This window comes from Thermobia domestica, chromosome 3, assembly GCF_964235325.1.
Source record: "Thermobia domestica chromosome 3, izTheDome1.hap1.1, whole genome shotgun sequence".
Lineage (NCBI taxonomy): Eukaryota > Metazoa > Arthropoda > Insecta > Zygentoma > Lepismatidae > Thermobia > Thermobia domestica.
Window position 1 is genome coordinate 310,144,795 of NC_137456.1, and position 13,604 is coordinate 310,158,398.

At 39.4% G+C, this 13,604-nt stretch overlaps 1 protein-coding gene across 1 annotated transcript in view; it reads left to right on the plus strand.

The window, feature by feature from the left end:
• The window catches only part of LOC145681142 (E3 ubiquitin-protein ligase HERC2-like), a 314,525-nt gene that overhangs the window by 272,303 nt on the left and 28,618 nt on the right, over window positions 1–13,604 (plus strand). The window contains 2 exon segments of the mRNA XM_081752576.1: window positions 4,413–4,721; window positions 12,573–12,780. Coding sequence (XP_081608702.1) covers window positions 4,413–4,721; window positions 12,573–12,780 — 517 coding nt within the window.

Below are 13,604 nucleotides of genomic sequence, written 5' to 3' on the forward strand. Positions count from 1 at the left end.
GAACAACCCACGATTTGCAGAGCAAAATAAGATATTGAAAACCTAATTCGTCGGATATTCATCTCGTACTAAATTTTTTGAATTTTGGATTTGAATATTTCTGGAAAAATCGAATTTATTCCATTCTGACACTGATTTAGGACACGAAGAATTTGAAAAGCGGTAAAATGAAGTCCAAAGTCTAAAGAAGTTACTCGAGAGCTTGTCCACAAACGAGATGGCCCCTGTTCTTTCACGTGTGGAGCCACTACGAATCTGTGGTCGACGAGGAAGAGAACTACTTTGCATCGCGGACACTGGTGAACTTCAAATATACGAAGCATCACGGATCCCGGAAAAAAGGGTCGATGTCAGTTCTTTAGATCCTGTTTCACCTGCATCTTTCGACAGTATTTCCTCCTAGCCAGTCATCAGTGACCTAGAATGATGGGTGTGATCTCCTCGAGAAAACGACAATATGCACTTTCGAAGAATTAATACTGGTTAATTAAACCACCTTATGGAGTTAAAAATATTACGGTACTACAATTTTCTAATGCTTTAATTTGTTGGCGAGAAAAGACTACAAATATATTCAGAATATATATAAAGTTATCCATTAAATATAGTTTTTTTTTTTTATTGTAATAACCCCCAAAATAAGCAAAATTGGCGAAAAAACAAAAATCAACAAGTGTTACGTAACAAATGGGTGAGGGGTTCGGCCTTGTGTTAGGAAGTGTGACAAGGGGGAGGGAAGGGGGAAATATTGGTTAAAAAAAAACGTTACGTAATATGTGAACAGGCCCCTAAGCCACTTTTCTTAGAACTGACATAATTTGTGAAAAATATGACACCTGACAACTTATGAAAGTCCTTTCGAGTACAAAGGTTTTATATTAACGAGCTGAAACCACATCATTTTTTATCTAGGCTCACGGAAATAGTGTAAAATGGCATTACGCGAAATGAAAATACTTTTATGTGAGTTTTCCAGAGTTGCTGGTGAAGATGACAGAGATCGCGGAAACAGTTTATTATAATTATAGGATACTAGAATAGATGCGATAATTCGTTATATTTTTTACAAATTATATAAATATAGTCTCGCTAATCCGGCTGTTTCTTGCACAGAAGAGTGCCAAAGCTCAAACTGACGGATTACTGAGAGTGCTTAAAATTTTTGTATTTGCAGTACATGTCGTTATTTAGTTAAATTTAACACATATTGACACTGCACAGATGTCACGTATTAGTCACAAATGTCATCTATTATAACACAAGTACCTGTACAATGTTGAATTCTTTACCTAGTATAGGCGTTTTGAAACATGTCACTCACAATGTTTTCTTTGTTTTAGTGAAGATACTCGTTCAAGCATGCTTTGCCATGCAATACGTATTTACATTCTGTAGCTTAGTGGCAACCACAGTGTAAAAGAGAAAGAAAACAGTTTTGACGGTCACATAAGCGAGAATGTAGTGTATGCATCAAATCATATAATCAAATAAATAGAACTGATTAGATATTAATTATATCGAATCCTGATGATATCTTCAGTTCATGCATGAGTAGTAAATATAATAAACATGTATGAGTGATAAAAATATAATTTGCTTTGACGTAAAACGTTACAAACTAGGACTTCTGTGATTTCAGCACAAGTAATATAACAGGGGCTGCGACATTGAACTTTGTGTAAGCTGTTTGAATTCTAATACTCGTCATGGGGCCGCGGTGGCTCTCAGTGGTAGAGCGTTCGCCTCTGGTGCATGGGGTTCTTAGTTCGATCCCAGCTCCCGCCAAGTAAGCTTTGTGGTGGACAAACACTGTGTGTGGGGGTTTTTTGGGGTTCTTGCGTTTCCTCCTACTTTCTTCATTTTACCATTTCATTCATTTCTCATCATCACTGTCTTCTTTAGTCTAGCCGGCATAAGCGTGGGGCGTAAAACTTAAAGATCTCATTTTCATTTCTAATACTACTCGTGTTCTAATCTGAATATGCTAAAAGTTAAGCAAGTGTCCTCAGTCACGTAACCTTCTCTTACAAAGTTTAACTGAAGTTCTAATTATAAAGGTAACCAAGAAAGTTTTGTAGCTTTTTCACCCACCACCTTCTAACATCGGTATGTCTCCTAAAACGTACCTGGAAGATCAAAAATAGTCCCCATCAGCATCGACGACTTTCTGCCAACATTCTGGAAGGCCATGGATTCCATCGCGGTAGAACTTGATGGATCGTGAAGCGAAAAAGACATCAAGTGCATTTTGCACCTCTACTAGGGATTTAAACTGGCGTCTTCTAAGGTTATTGTCCAAGGAAAATGGAACAGGTGATAATCGGACGATGCAATGTTCGGGGAGTATGGCGGATGCAATAGTGTTTCCCATAAAAGGCGTAGAATAGTGTCCCGGGTCATCCTAGCCACGTAGGGTTTAGCGTTGTCTTATAACAGAAGGACCTCTTTGCGATTTAGAAGTGCTGGCTCCAGAGATTTGAGTTTTTCTTAAACACGGCTCAACTACAGACAGCACACAGTTGCATTGATGCTCTGCCCAGCTGGTAGTAGTTCCCGATGCACGATGCCTAGAGCAGTTCACCAAACACACAGGAGGACCTCCTGGTGCAGTGCTGGTTTCGGCTGGTTTCGAACCGGCTCATGGGATGCTAACCAATGATGATGGCGCCATGGATCTTCGTACAGGACTCACTTCTCATCACATGTCAACACCCTGTCCAGATATGGCTCTATTCCTCAGATGAGACAGCAAAGGAACACAGGTGTCTGCTCGCGTTGCCTTCTGGCCCGGAGTCAAATCATGTGGGACCCATCGACCCAACTTGTAGTCCACCCCAAGTTGATAGAAGTGCTGCCGATTGATTTCTCTCACTCACACTGAATTGTAGTCCCAGTTTCTCACATTTCTGGCCACTGTTCGCCTCAATTACTGCCTGCAGATTTTCATTTTGTACATGTGTTGGTCTTCTGGCACGTGGTGCGTCTTCGAGTGTTTCGTCACCGCCCTTAATCTTGTTAAACCACCGTTGCAGTGTCCGCTTAGTTACGACACCCTCACCAAAGGCCTGGTATATCTTCCGCCGTGCGGCGTTTGACCTCAGTTTGAACTCGTACAGCATACACTCCGTTATGACGCTCTGTGGAGGTCCCATGTTCACTCTGTCCTTACGCAAGTTCACGGTGTAAGTGAACTGCCACAACCAGGTAATATGTTGGATATACCAACGTCAACTGACCTTCGCCTTATCTCCATTCACATTCAACTTACGGTGTGAGGTCTAATTGAACACAGATCTCCACAAAAAGCGACATAATTTTCGTGGTTACCTTTATAGAAGCTTGGGAGATATAATTACAATAATCAACTTATGGCCTTTACTTACTTTTTATTTTACTTAAGTAAAATAAAAACATATTCAGTATACTTTCAGCTGATGTATTAAATCACTTGTCTGAAAACTTCATGTTTTAATGGCGAGAGCGTGATGTTGAAGCCTGCTGCTAATCATCTGAATCACTCAGCCGTAGTCTACCATCATATTGATATTCTGTCTTGACATCTTTCAAAGTCCTTTGTGTTCTGATTAAACCATTTACCTTATTTCTGAGTGGAAGTTCCTAGATCGTGAAGGAAATATATCGAGATGAAAGTGTAAAGGACTATTATTTCATCCATGCACTTCGGATTTTGCTAACATTTGCTATTTAGTCGTTACTAGGATGTCTTTTATGATGACATCATTAATGCCAACCCATGCTTCACTTCCAGTTCTGCTTGTTGTAATTTCAGACTGTTTGTAAATCAAAATTTTCGTTATCAGAACCGATAGAACTTCTCTACTTTAGTTTACTGACCTATATCCTCTTCTTATAACATATTCGAGAAAGATACAGATAATACGCAGAGCGTAGAACTAGATACCCGGTTGTATAAAATAAAATTCTGAAGCTGGTAATTATCAGGAATCAACTTGCAGTATGACTGACGAAACTTGGCCTTCGTAATTTTCATCAGTAGATAAATCACAAATGTTAATGTCTCAATCTGTCTACGAGCTTCGAACGGAAAATTTTGAAACCTATCTGTAGTCAAATGAGTATTTATTTGAAGTTCTACGTCCTTCCGTTCTACCCTTAAAGAAGGCAATGGGAAATGAATGGTGAAAGTAAAATACTTAACCATATGTCCCGATTAGGATTCGAACCTGCGACAACCAGATTTTGTGAATCAACTGGACAACAAGTTATATTTTAAAACGCTACATGGGGTGTGTAAGACTGCCATTTTTATCTTGTTTTATGCTGACTATTAGATTTCAAACTCTGATAATGATAAGTAGATTAAGTTGTCAACGTACTTGACAAGTATAAATCAAAGTAATTGTAATTGATTTAAACTGTTTTTCTTTTAGGGTAAGAAAATCACCCGTGTCGCATGTGGCTCAGCACACACACTTGCCTGGAGTACTAATAAACCAGTTTCTGCTGGAAGACTTCCAAGCGTTGTTCCTCTGGAATATGATCTCCTGCGAGACATTCCATTGACTACCCTACGAAATAGACTGGTATTATTACATCATTTTTCAGACCTATTTTGCCCAAGTGTATCTATGTTTCCTGTTGGAATGCATGCAGAGGAAGGCGAGGGACCATTAAAGGAAAATATTGACAAGTTGAGGGGAATATTGGTATCTTCTGCCAAAGAAACAACGTTTAGAAAGGTAATTTAAGTTCTCTTTAAAATTATTTTTTGAAGCTTAGCATAAACTTAGGAACAGGTTTTTACTGCGATTGACATAAGGTTGTGATTTGTTCCATAATTTATGATTTTGAGTTTACAATTACTTTTGTCAGTTTCATTAATTATCCATGTCTCCCCGAGATACTTTTCTTATAACTATGTAGTAGACAATCGCTAACAGAGGGGGCGCGGTGGTTCAGTGGTAGAGCGTTCACCTCCGGTGCTTGGGGTCCCTGGTTCGATCCCAGCTCGCGCCGTGTGGACTTTGTGGTGGACAAACACCGTGCTCGTGGGTTTTCTCGGGGTTCTCCCGTTTCCTCCCACTTTCTTCATTCCACCATTTCACTCATTTCTCATAATCACCGTCTCCTTTAGCCTAACCGGCATAACCGTGGGACGTAAAACTTAGAGATTTCGTTTCATTTTTCAATCGCTAACAGATAATTATATTATGCATGACAGCTACAACGTAATGAACGATTCTCCTTATTGTTTAAGTCAATACTCAAAGCATGCCGAATATAATTCTTAACATAGTATTCCTTACAATATTTTTTTAACTAATTCTAAATATTGCGAAACCACGTTCAGGAATTCTATCATTCTACTTACAAATTTTTATAATTCCTATTCGAGTTCCAAGCTTTCGACTGTCACCTGGAGTCATAGTCGCGGAGGTTGAAAACAGGAAGGGAAAGAATAGAAATATCAAGGAATAAAAAGGAAGGGACTTACTAAGGGAAGAGCTTCGTTGTACAAAATACATGTTGTCAAGTGCGTCAACGATCTCCAGAGGAGATGGATGCGAACTAAAATATGGCAGAGTCAATTTGTGCGCCTTTCCTGTTCCTTGTTGAAAGGTTGCCAACTCATGTTATTTAATTGGTATAATCAGCTTAAAAGATACTCAAGTTCTGATAAACCTGAAGCCAATATGAAGGATAAAAAATGGATTGGATTGCTTATTTTTTTCAGATTGACAATTGCATTAAATGGAATCTATACAGAATATGATTTTCGTACAGCCTTAAAACCCCCCAAAACTTTAGAAAAATATCACCCAATTTAAGAGTTATTACACGAATCCCAATGAAAACTTGTAGTCGAGTCAAAATACGGTTTGACCTGGGCAAAATTGCAACCTTTAGTTTTACACCTGTATTTTGTTTAGGTACCTCACCTGATGAAAATATCCAAAATCCGACAAAATCGGACCACGGGAACACTCCCAAAAACGGTTTCAAAGTGGCGGACGATAGTTTTTCGAAAAAATAGTAGACCTTTACGTTGGAGGCTCTAGTAGCCCTCTTAATTGACACAGAGACATGAATGATACCTCGTTGGAACGCTCATAGACCACAAATTGCAACGAAGTGACTTTGGTACCCATCATGCCCAACCCGTAGAAGAAAAAGAAGAAGAAAATCGATTTTTGTTTTTTAATTAATATTTCTTAGACCCTGGCAACACTGACGTCCTCATATTCCGGCAGAAAAATTCCTAAGCGTAGACCAGACATTGGTAACAATAATATTAAAAAATGAAGGACGTAGGTTCAACAGTAAGGGAGATAAAAATTCGGAACCGCGGACAAAGGAGGGTCACTCTGTATGTTTTTTAAAATGTGGTCTAACCTATGTTTCTTAGATCTAGCATCCTCCGTAATTGTCACAGAGACATGAAGCATACCGCGTTGGAAAGCTTATGGAACCCCCTTGCCAACGACTTATCGTTTGTGCCCCCTGTGCCCAACCTGTAGAAAAAGAAGAAGAAGAAACCTTGAAAAAACGGGGAAAATTACATTTTTACCTTTCTTGGGCTCTGGCAACCCTGATAATCGTTCTATGCATGAAAAAATCTTGTTTCTTTCTTTAAATCAAAGGTCGCTTTAATATAAGTACTATATATAAAAACATTCTTAAGCAAAAGAATGGGAATAACGAAAGACTTTGGGAGGCAAATTACACATCTACATCGTCATTGCCTACGCTAACACTGTCCTCACCATATTCATTTAAACAGTTAAAACATTCATTTTCTTGGCATACACCACACGCAATAGCAAATAGAAGGTCATACCATAATACAGTGTACAAGACAATTCGTTTTATAGAAACATAACACCTATATATAAAGCAAAAATATTCTAAAGCAAAAGAATGGGAAGACGAAATATTTTGGGAGGCAAATTACACATCTACATCGTCATCGCCTACGCTAACACTGTCCTCACCATATTCATTTAAAGAGTTAAAACATTCAGTTTCTTGGCACACACCACAAGCAATAGTACATGGAAGGACATGCTTTCTGCAAGTACAATACGTTCTTGCACACCCGGTAGCACAGTTGCAATGAACAATGGTGAGCAACTTCCATACCCATCAAACACGATGGTTGATGTGCCATATTTACGAACCGTATACTCAGCAAATGATGGAGCGATATCGTCGTACGAACTTCCTTTACACCATGGTAGTCTATGTAACAGAGATCCTCCGTCTAAGACATACAGAATATTGTCTGGCTCCGTTTCCTCAAACTATGCGGTCTGCTGTTTGCTGAACTCTAGTATCGCAAGGGCCAGTGGGGCTTTGTCTACCTTACGCATCATGCTGGGTGACTCAAATAAAGCTGGTGGGTAGGCACATAATTCATACACTAAAGTCTTCTCTAAAGATGTGCTGCCTGCATTAGCGACAACTAACAGTCTTTGAAACAAAAGATTCGAATCGACGGAGATATCGCTGTTGATTTTGACACTACTCGGGGATGCTAGAATTTTGACTTTATCTGCACGTTCCCACTTCACAGTGAACAGGTCTTTGCCAAATAGTTTCTTCGCAAGCTCTTCTCCAACTGAAAATAAATTATGGACGTTGACTGAGGAATCCGCTGTGACGCCAGTGGCAATTTTTCTCAACGATTTGTCTCCGTCAAATGGTGAAATGGGCTGCAGTCCTGCAAGAATGCGACGTGTGTCACTGATATCACGTGACATTCTTGACGTTTCGGCTTCTTTATGTTGTTCGCTAGTGACATATGCTGTGTAAGTAAGAGTTTGCATCGCCAGATTGTACTCGGAGCATGCTGGCATTGAGAGCACCCACAAAGATCGTTGCATCTCCGACATTCCACTCTCATGGGTTAGACCTCCAGTGGATTTTAGCGATCTCATCAGAACCTGTTCTATGACTAGATCAGAGGACAACTCAGCCCAATAACGGTTGCTTCTTCTAATAACTCCGAACCCATTTTGAAAACTTTCGTGAACTGTTGGATTAACCGATGGCAGCGTTAACATTGTTTGCAGGTACAAGCACGGCGACATCAAATAATTGAAGTGTCCTGCTGCAGCGAATATGGGAATGCAATCTGCTATAGCATCAAGGTGATCCTCCAAGCTTCCTGTTCGGTCTGCTGCCACAAGTTTCCTTGCTGTAGTCCACATGCGCTGGTATGCAAGCCACAACTGACTTGTTTTTGATGTGTTAATAAGTTCTGACTTTCGTGCTTCTATTTTTTTCTCGGACTTCTTGGAGAAGAGGTGAAGAACTTCCTCCAGTTACAGTAATCTCACCCGACATCAGACTCTGGTAGAGAGAGTAAGCATCGTTGATAGTGTTCCGTTATCGGTCTGCACAAAAACATTTTCCACAAGCAATGCACTTAATGCGAGGTCAACCATCATGTGCGCACGGAACGCTCTTGCTACGGACTTGCCACTTAACATATGTACAACCGAATTTTCTCCATAATGCTCATGCAAGATTTCACGTAAGCCTGAACCATCCATCAGGGAACCAATTGCTCCTAGAAGGTTCACCAGAGTATGAAATGAGCCCAAGAGGAGAACCGTGTCCTTAATACTGGTGTTATGTGCTCTGTCATGCAGGATACGTGAAGCTTTCCAAAACAGTGGTTGGTCTAAGGTGATGATTGGTGTGACTTTATATTTTCTTAAGGTACACTAAAGTGGAATAGATGCATGACATATCAGATGGAGGTCAATAATCGGTAAGCAGATAACAGTGGATTTCCCTGGATGATGACGAGATGGATCTGCATGAATGGCCTGCATCATTCCTGACCAGTTTGGTGTGCGTGACAGAAAGTGTCAGGAACGTTTCCACAAAATATCCAGGAAGCTTTCGTTCGGTGATGGTACTGTTACCAGTTCACAGTTGACCTTTTCAAGAATAGCCCTGGCTTCAGTGTATGCGTGAATGGGAACACTGGCAAGGGACTTCACATCAGCATCAGAGACGGGCTTCCGAAGAATGGTTAGACTGGTAGTAGTGGATGGAGTAATGGCCGCCTAAACCATACTATGGAATGTGCCTAAACCACTCAGCGTTTGGAGATTATGATCTACATTATCCGCTGCAAAGAGGAGAGTCTGGTCTGCTGGCATTTCGATCACACGATTACCAAATGTACTTGCAGCACAGCGTTCAAACCGCTGCACTTCCATGTATAAAGAGCAAAATCCCAGGTGACGCAGCGTGTCAATCAGGTGTTTCGATCGATAGTGGTGGTGCAGCTGCACAGCAACACCTAACTGCAGAGGAGCTAACATATCTCTTGGTCTGGCTGCTTGCATCAAACACTGGCAAAAAGTGTGGCATAGAATAGTTTAAGGCTAGGTGGAATGTACTGAAGGAATTCCTGAATGGTCAAGTCGCTGGGTGAAAGATATGTATCACTTCCAGTTCGTAGTTTGAATTTTATGTCGCTTTTGATCAGTCGAGCTACGGTTTCTATTAATCTTTTTTTTTTTTTTTTTTTTTCTTTTCTTCATCATACACTCGTGGTAAATCACGATATGCCCGTAGAATGTGATTGGCAGTTTCTCGAAGTGTAATAAAGTCGTTTTTTCCACTGTCACTAGAAATTATAATTTTTTCACCGAGTACTCAATTAGTTGACGCTTCATGTGCCGTCTGTCATATGCAATGTGATCAGTCCCTACAAGAAATGTGCCCATTTTTGTAACAAGTTCTCGCACAGTTAGTTGCTCATCATCGTGCTCTTCCAAATAACTACAGATGCGCTGAAATGCTCGGATACTCTCATTATTTGTAGGTCGGTCAGCCCGGAATTTTTTTGACGCTGACTGATTGTCGGTGCAGTATTGTTGAGGAATTGCTTTACCTGTTCGAAAGTTGATACTACATGATCTGTGATAGACACAATCTCCTGCATGAAGATCAGATGAGAAGTACTCAATTCGACCTCGGACAGTTTGTGACCCGGTATCGTTTCGTTCATTGCAACACTTTAAAATGCTGTGTGGCAATGCTTGTGTTTTCACTCAAACATTTTCTGATTTCAACACGTGACGGTCATCAAATAAGACAGGCGTTCCGCAAAACAGGCAGTCACTGTTGCTGTTGAAGGACCCATCCGACGAGCGAGTAACTCGTTTTTGAATCGGCGATGACGTTTTTCTTTTTAGGGCAATCGCAATATCTTTTTTATCAATGTAACGTTTGCGACAAGAGACATGAACCACCATACTTGTAGCGGCGAGAATGTTACTACCGCGAGCCTTACTGGCATTGTTCACTCCTTCAGCTCCCTTTTCTTGAAGTGTGATGAGGTTATCGTCAGGATCTAGGCTTCTGCAGATGATACACAAACGTGTAAGGGAATCAGCCATGGTTCTTCAGTGCCTAGGTTCATGCAAGACTATGATATGTAGAGAAGCTTATGGAACCCCATTTCCAATGACGTATCGTTTGTGCCCCCTATACTCAACGATTATCAGGGTTGCCAGAGCCCAAGAAAGCTAAAAGTGTAGATTTTCCCAATTTTTTCAAGGTTTCTTCTTTTTTTCTACAGGTTGGGCACAGGGGGCACAAACGATACGTCGTTGGCAAGGGGGTTCCATAAGCTTTCCAACGCGGTATGCTTCATGTCTCTGTGACAATTAGGGAGGATGCTAGATCTAAGAAACATAAGTTAGACCACAGTAAAAAATATACAGAGTGACCCTCCTTTGTCCGCGGTTCCGAATTTTTATCTTCCTTACTGTTAAACCTACGTCCTTCATTTTTTAATATTATTGTTACCAATGTATGGTCTACGCGTAGGAATTTTTCTGCCGGAGTATGAGGACGTACAGTGTTGCCAGGGTCCAAGAAATATTAATTAAAAAACAATCGATTTTCTTCTTCTTTTTCTTCTACGGGTTGGGCATGATGGGTACCAAAGTCACTTCGTTGCAATTTGTGGTCTATGAGCGTTCCAACGAGGTATCGTTCATGTCTCTGTGTTAATTAAGAGGGCTACTAGAGCCTCCAACGTAAAGGTCTACGATTTTTTCGAAAAACTATCGTCCGCCATTTTGAAACCGTTTTTGGGGGTGTTCCCGTGGTCCGATTTTGTCGGATTTTGGATATTTTCATCAGGTGAGGTGCCTAAACAAAATACAGGTGTAAAACTAAAGGTTGCAATTTTGCCCAGGTTGAGGGTAAAATTACTCTAGATTTCCTGGACTATTGGGTATTTACGAAATAAGAGATTTCTAAAGACAAAACGGAAAGAAATTTAGAAGTCCGAGTAAAGGAACACATTAGAGATTCAAAAGCGGAAAATTCGGTGTCAGGTTTATCGAAACATTTAAAAGAAACACAACACAGGGTAGAAGATTCGAAAATTTTATATGGAGTAGAGAGACAGGTTTTTAAAAATGCATTTATTCATTAAAAAAAAAAAAAAAAAGAAAAGAAAAAACACGAAATTAAATTAAGTGACGAATAAGAGGTGCTGATTACAAAATTGTCACGACATTGGCATGACAATAACAATAATAACATGAGTTGGCAAGCTTTCAACAAGGAACAGGAAAGGCGCGCAAATCGACTAGGCCATATTTTAGTTCGCCTTGCTCATTTGGAGATCGCTGACGCACTGGACAACGTGTTTTTTTGTACAATACGGCTCTTCCCTTGGTATATCCGTTCCTTTTTATTCGTTGATGTTTCTGTTCTTCTTGTTTTTATCCTCCGTGACCAAGACTCCAGGGAAGAGGCGAAAGCTTAGAACTCTAAAAATTCATGAATTTACAGAAATCTATAAGTAGAATGATAATTCTAAATACTTAATTACTATGAAACTATCTTCCTGTTTAAAAAAAAAAAAAAAGAATAGAAGTTCCGCCAAGTGATAAAATTTGCATTAGAGAGCACGAACGTTATGTAAAAACGAAATTCACGATATTAAAGAACATTGTAGTTGCATCCTGACACTATTTTTGTACTTAGTGTCTTAAAAAATAGTGTAATAGAATTACCATTGGTCTAAAGTAGTATTAGTGTTAATGTACTTGCTAGTGGTAGTTTTTTTTTGTAAACAAAAAAAAAAAAAGTTTAATCAGGAATGTAGCTAGTGCTGTAAGATTGAAGGAAAAGGAGTCAGGAATTTGCCAAATTTAAAGGGAAAAAAATTGCCCACCATCTAAATCAAAATACTAGCTAATTTTTATGGTGTAAGAATTAGCCCGAGGGTACTGTCAACCCGAGAAAATAATGGAAAATAAAATAGATTAAAGTACATAAATTGACTGTTACAAACCAGAAGGTTATAAATTTAGAGCAGTATTGTATATTTATATTCAAAATTGCAAAATATTAACTATAGAAATTAGATAGTTCAAACTAGTTGTCGAGGCTACTCCGTTTAACAACAAATCTACTTTCAATACATGAAACACAATAGTGTAATATATGTAATTATCATATCGTATGGTCTTTTGTATGCATGTTTTGAACGAATTGAATGGGATTGTTTGAATGCTGTATAAAGTAATCGTACTGGATATTTGCAGGTGGTGCAAGCTACTATGATCCGAGACAGACAGCATGGTCCTGTTATTGAACTGAATCGCATTCAGGTGAAGAGATCTCGCAGTAAAGGAGGACTCGCTGGTCCTGATGGCATTAAATCCGTGTTTGGTCAGATGGTAACAAAAATGTCACTTCTGACACAGGAATCCTTGTTCTTACCACATCGCATCTGGAAAGTGAAATTTGTTGGTGAGTCTCAGTTTGTTAAACAATTCCTTGCTTATTGAATGAGAGGATACTCCTTTTATTCAATCTACATTTGTAGACTAGGCTTAAAGGTAGTAGCTTGAGAAATGACTGTTCTCAACTGATGACATCGCTACTATCATTTATTTGTTTGTTGTGGATTTCAAGTAAGAATTGATTTCTTCGTTGTTATGTATGAAGTTATAATAAGAGATTTAAGTTGTGATTTAATTAACGATCTTGCTCGAATATTTATTAATTTTGGCTAGATTTCTCACGTGATAAAACGTGTGTAAATTATATTGTATATTTTGTTTGCTTGTGCTTATTCGTTACATCTCTCTCTGTTTGAAATATATAGTATGTTTCAAAACAACACCGACAGCGCTTGGGAGGTGATTCCTGACACCGAGATAAGACAAAAGGTATACACCAACCTGGGTGCACAAATGCTTCCTTTCGGAGTTATAGGGTGTCGAAAACATGAAAAAATGAACTTTAAAGATCCATAGCTCCAAAACTATGGGATCTACCGCAGTCGGTCAAGACTTCACTTAGGAACTAATATGTACGCTATCCAAAAATACATGTTTCAGAATCCTAAGGTACTCACGCAACAATTTTTATAGAGGGAGTTTGGGTACGGGCATAAAATTTAAAGTACTCACCAACTACCCTTATAAAAATTGTTGCGAAAATACCGCACGATTCTGAAACTTGGATATTTGGATAGGGCACATAATAGTAAAGTCTTGACCCAACTACAGTAGGTCCCGTAGTATTGGAGCTATGGACCTTTTAAAGTTCATTTTTTCATGTTTTTGGCA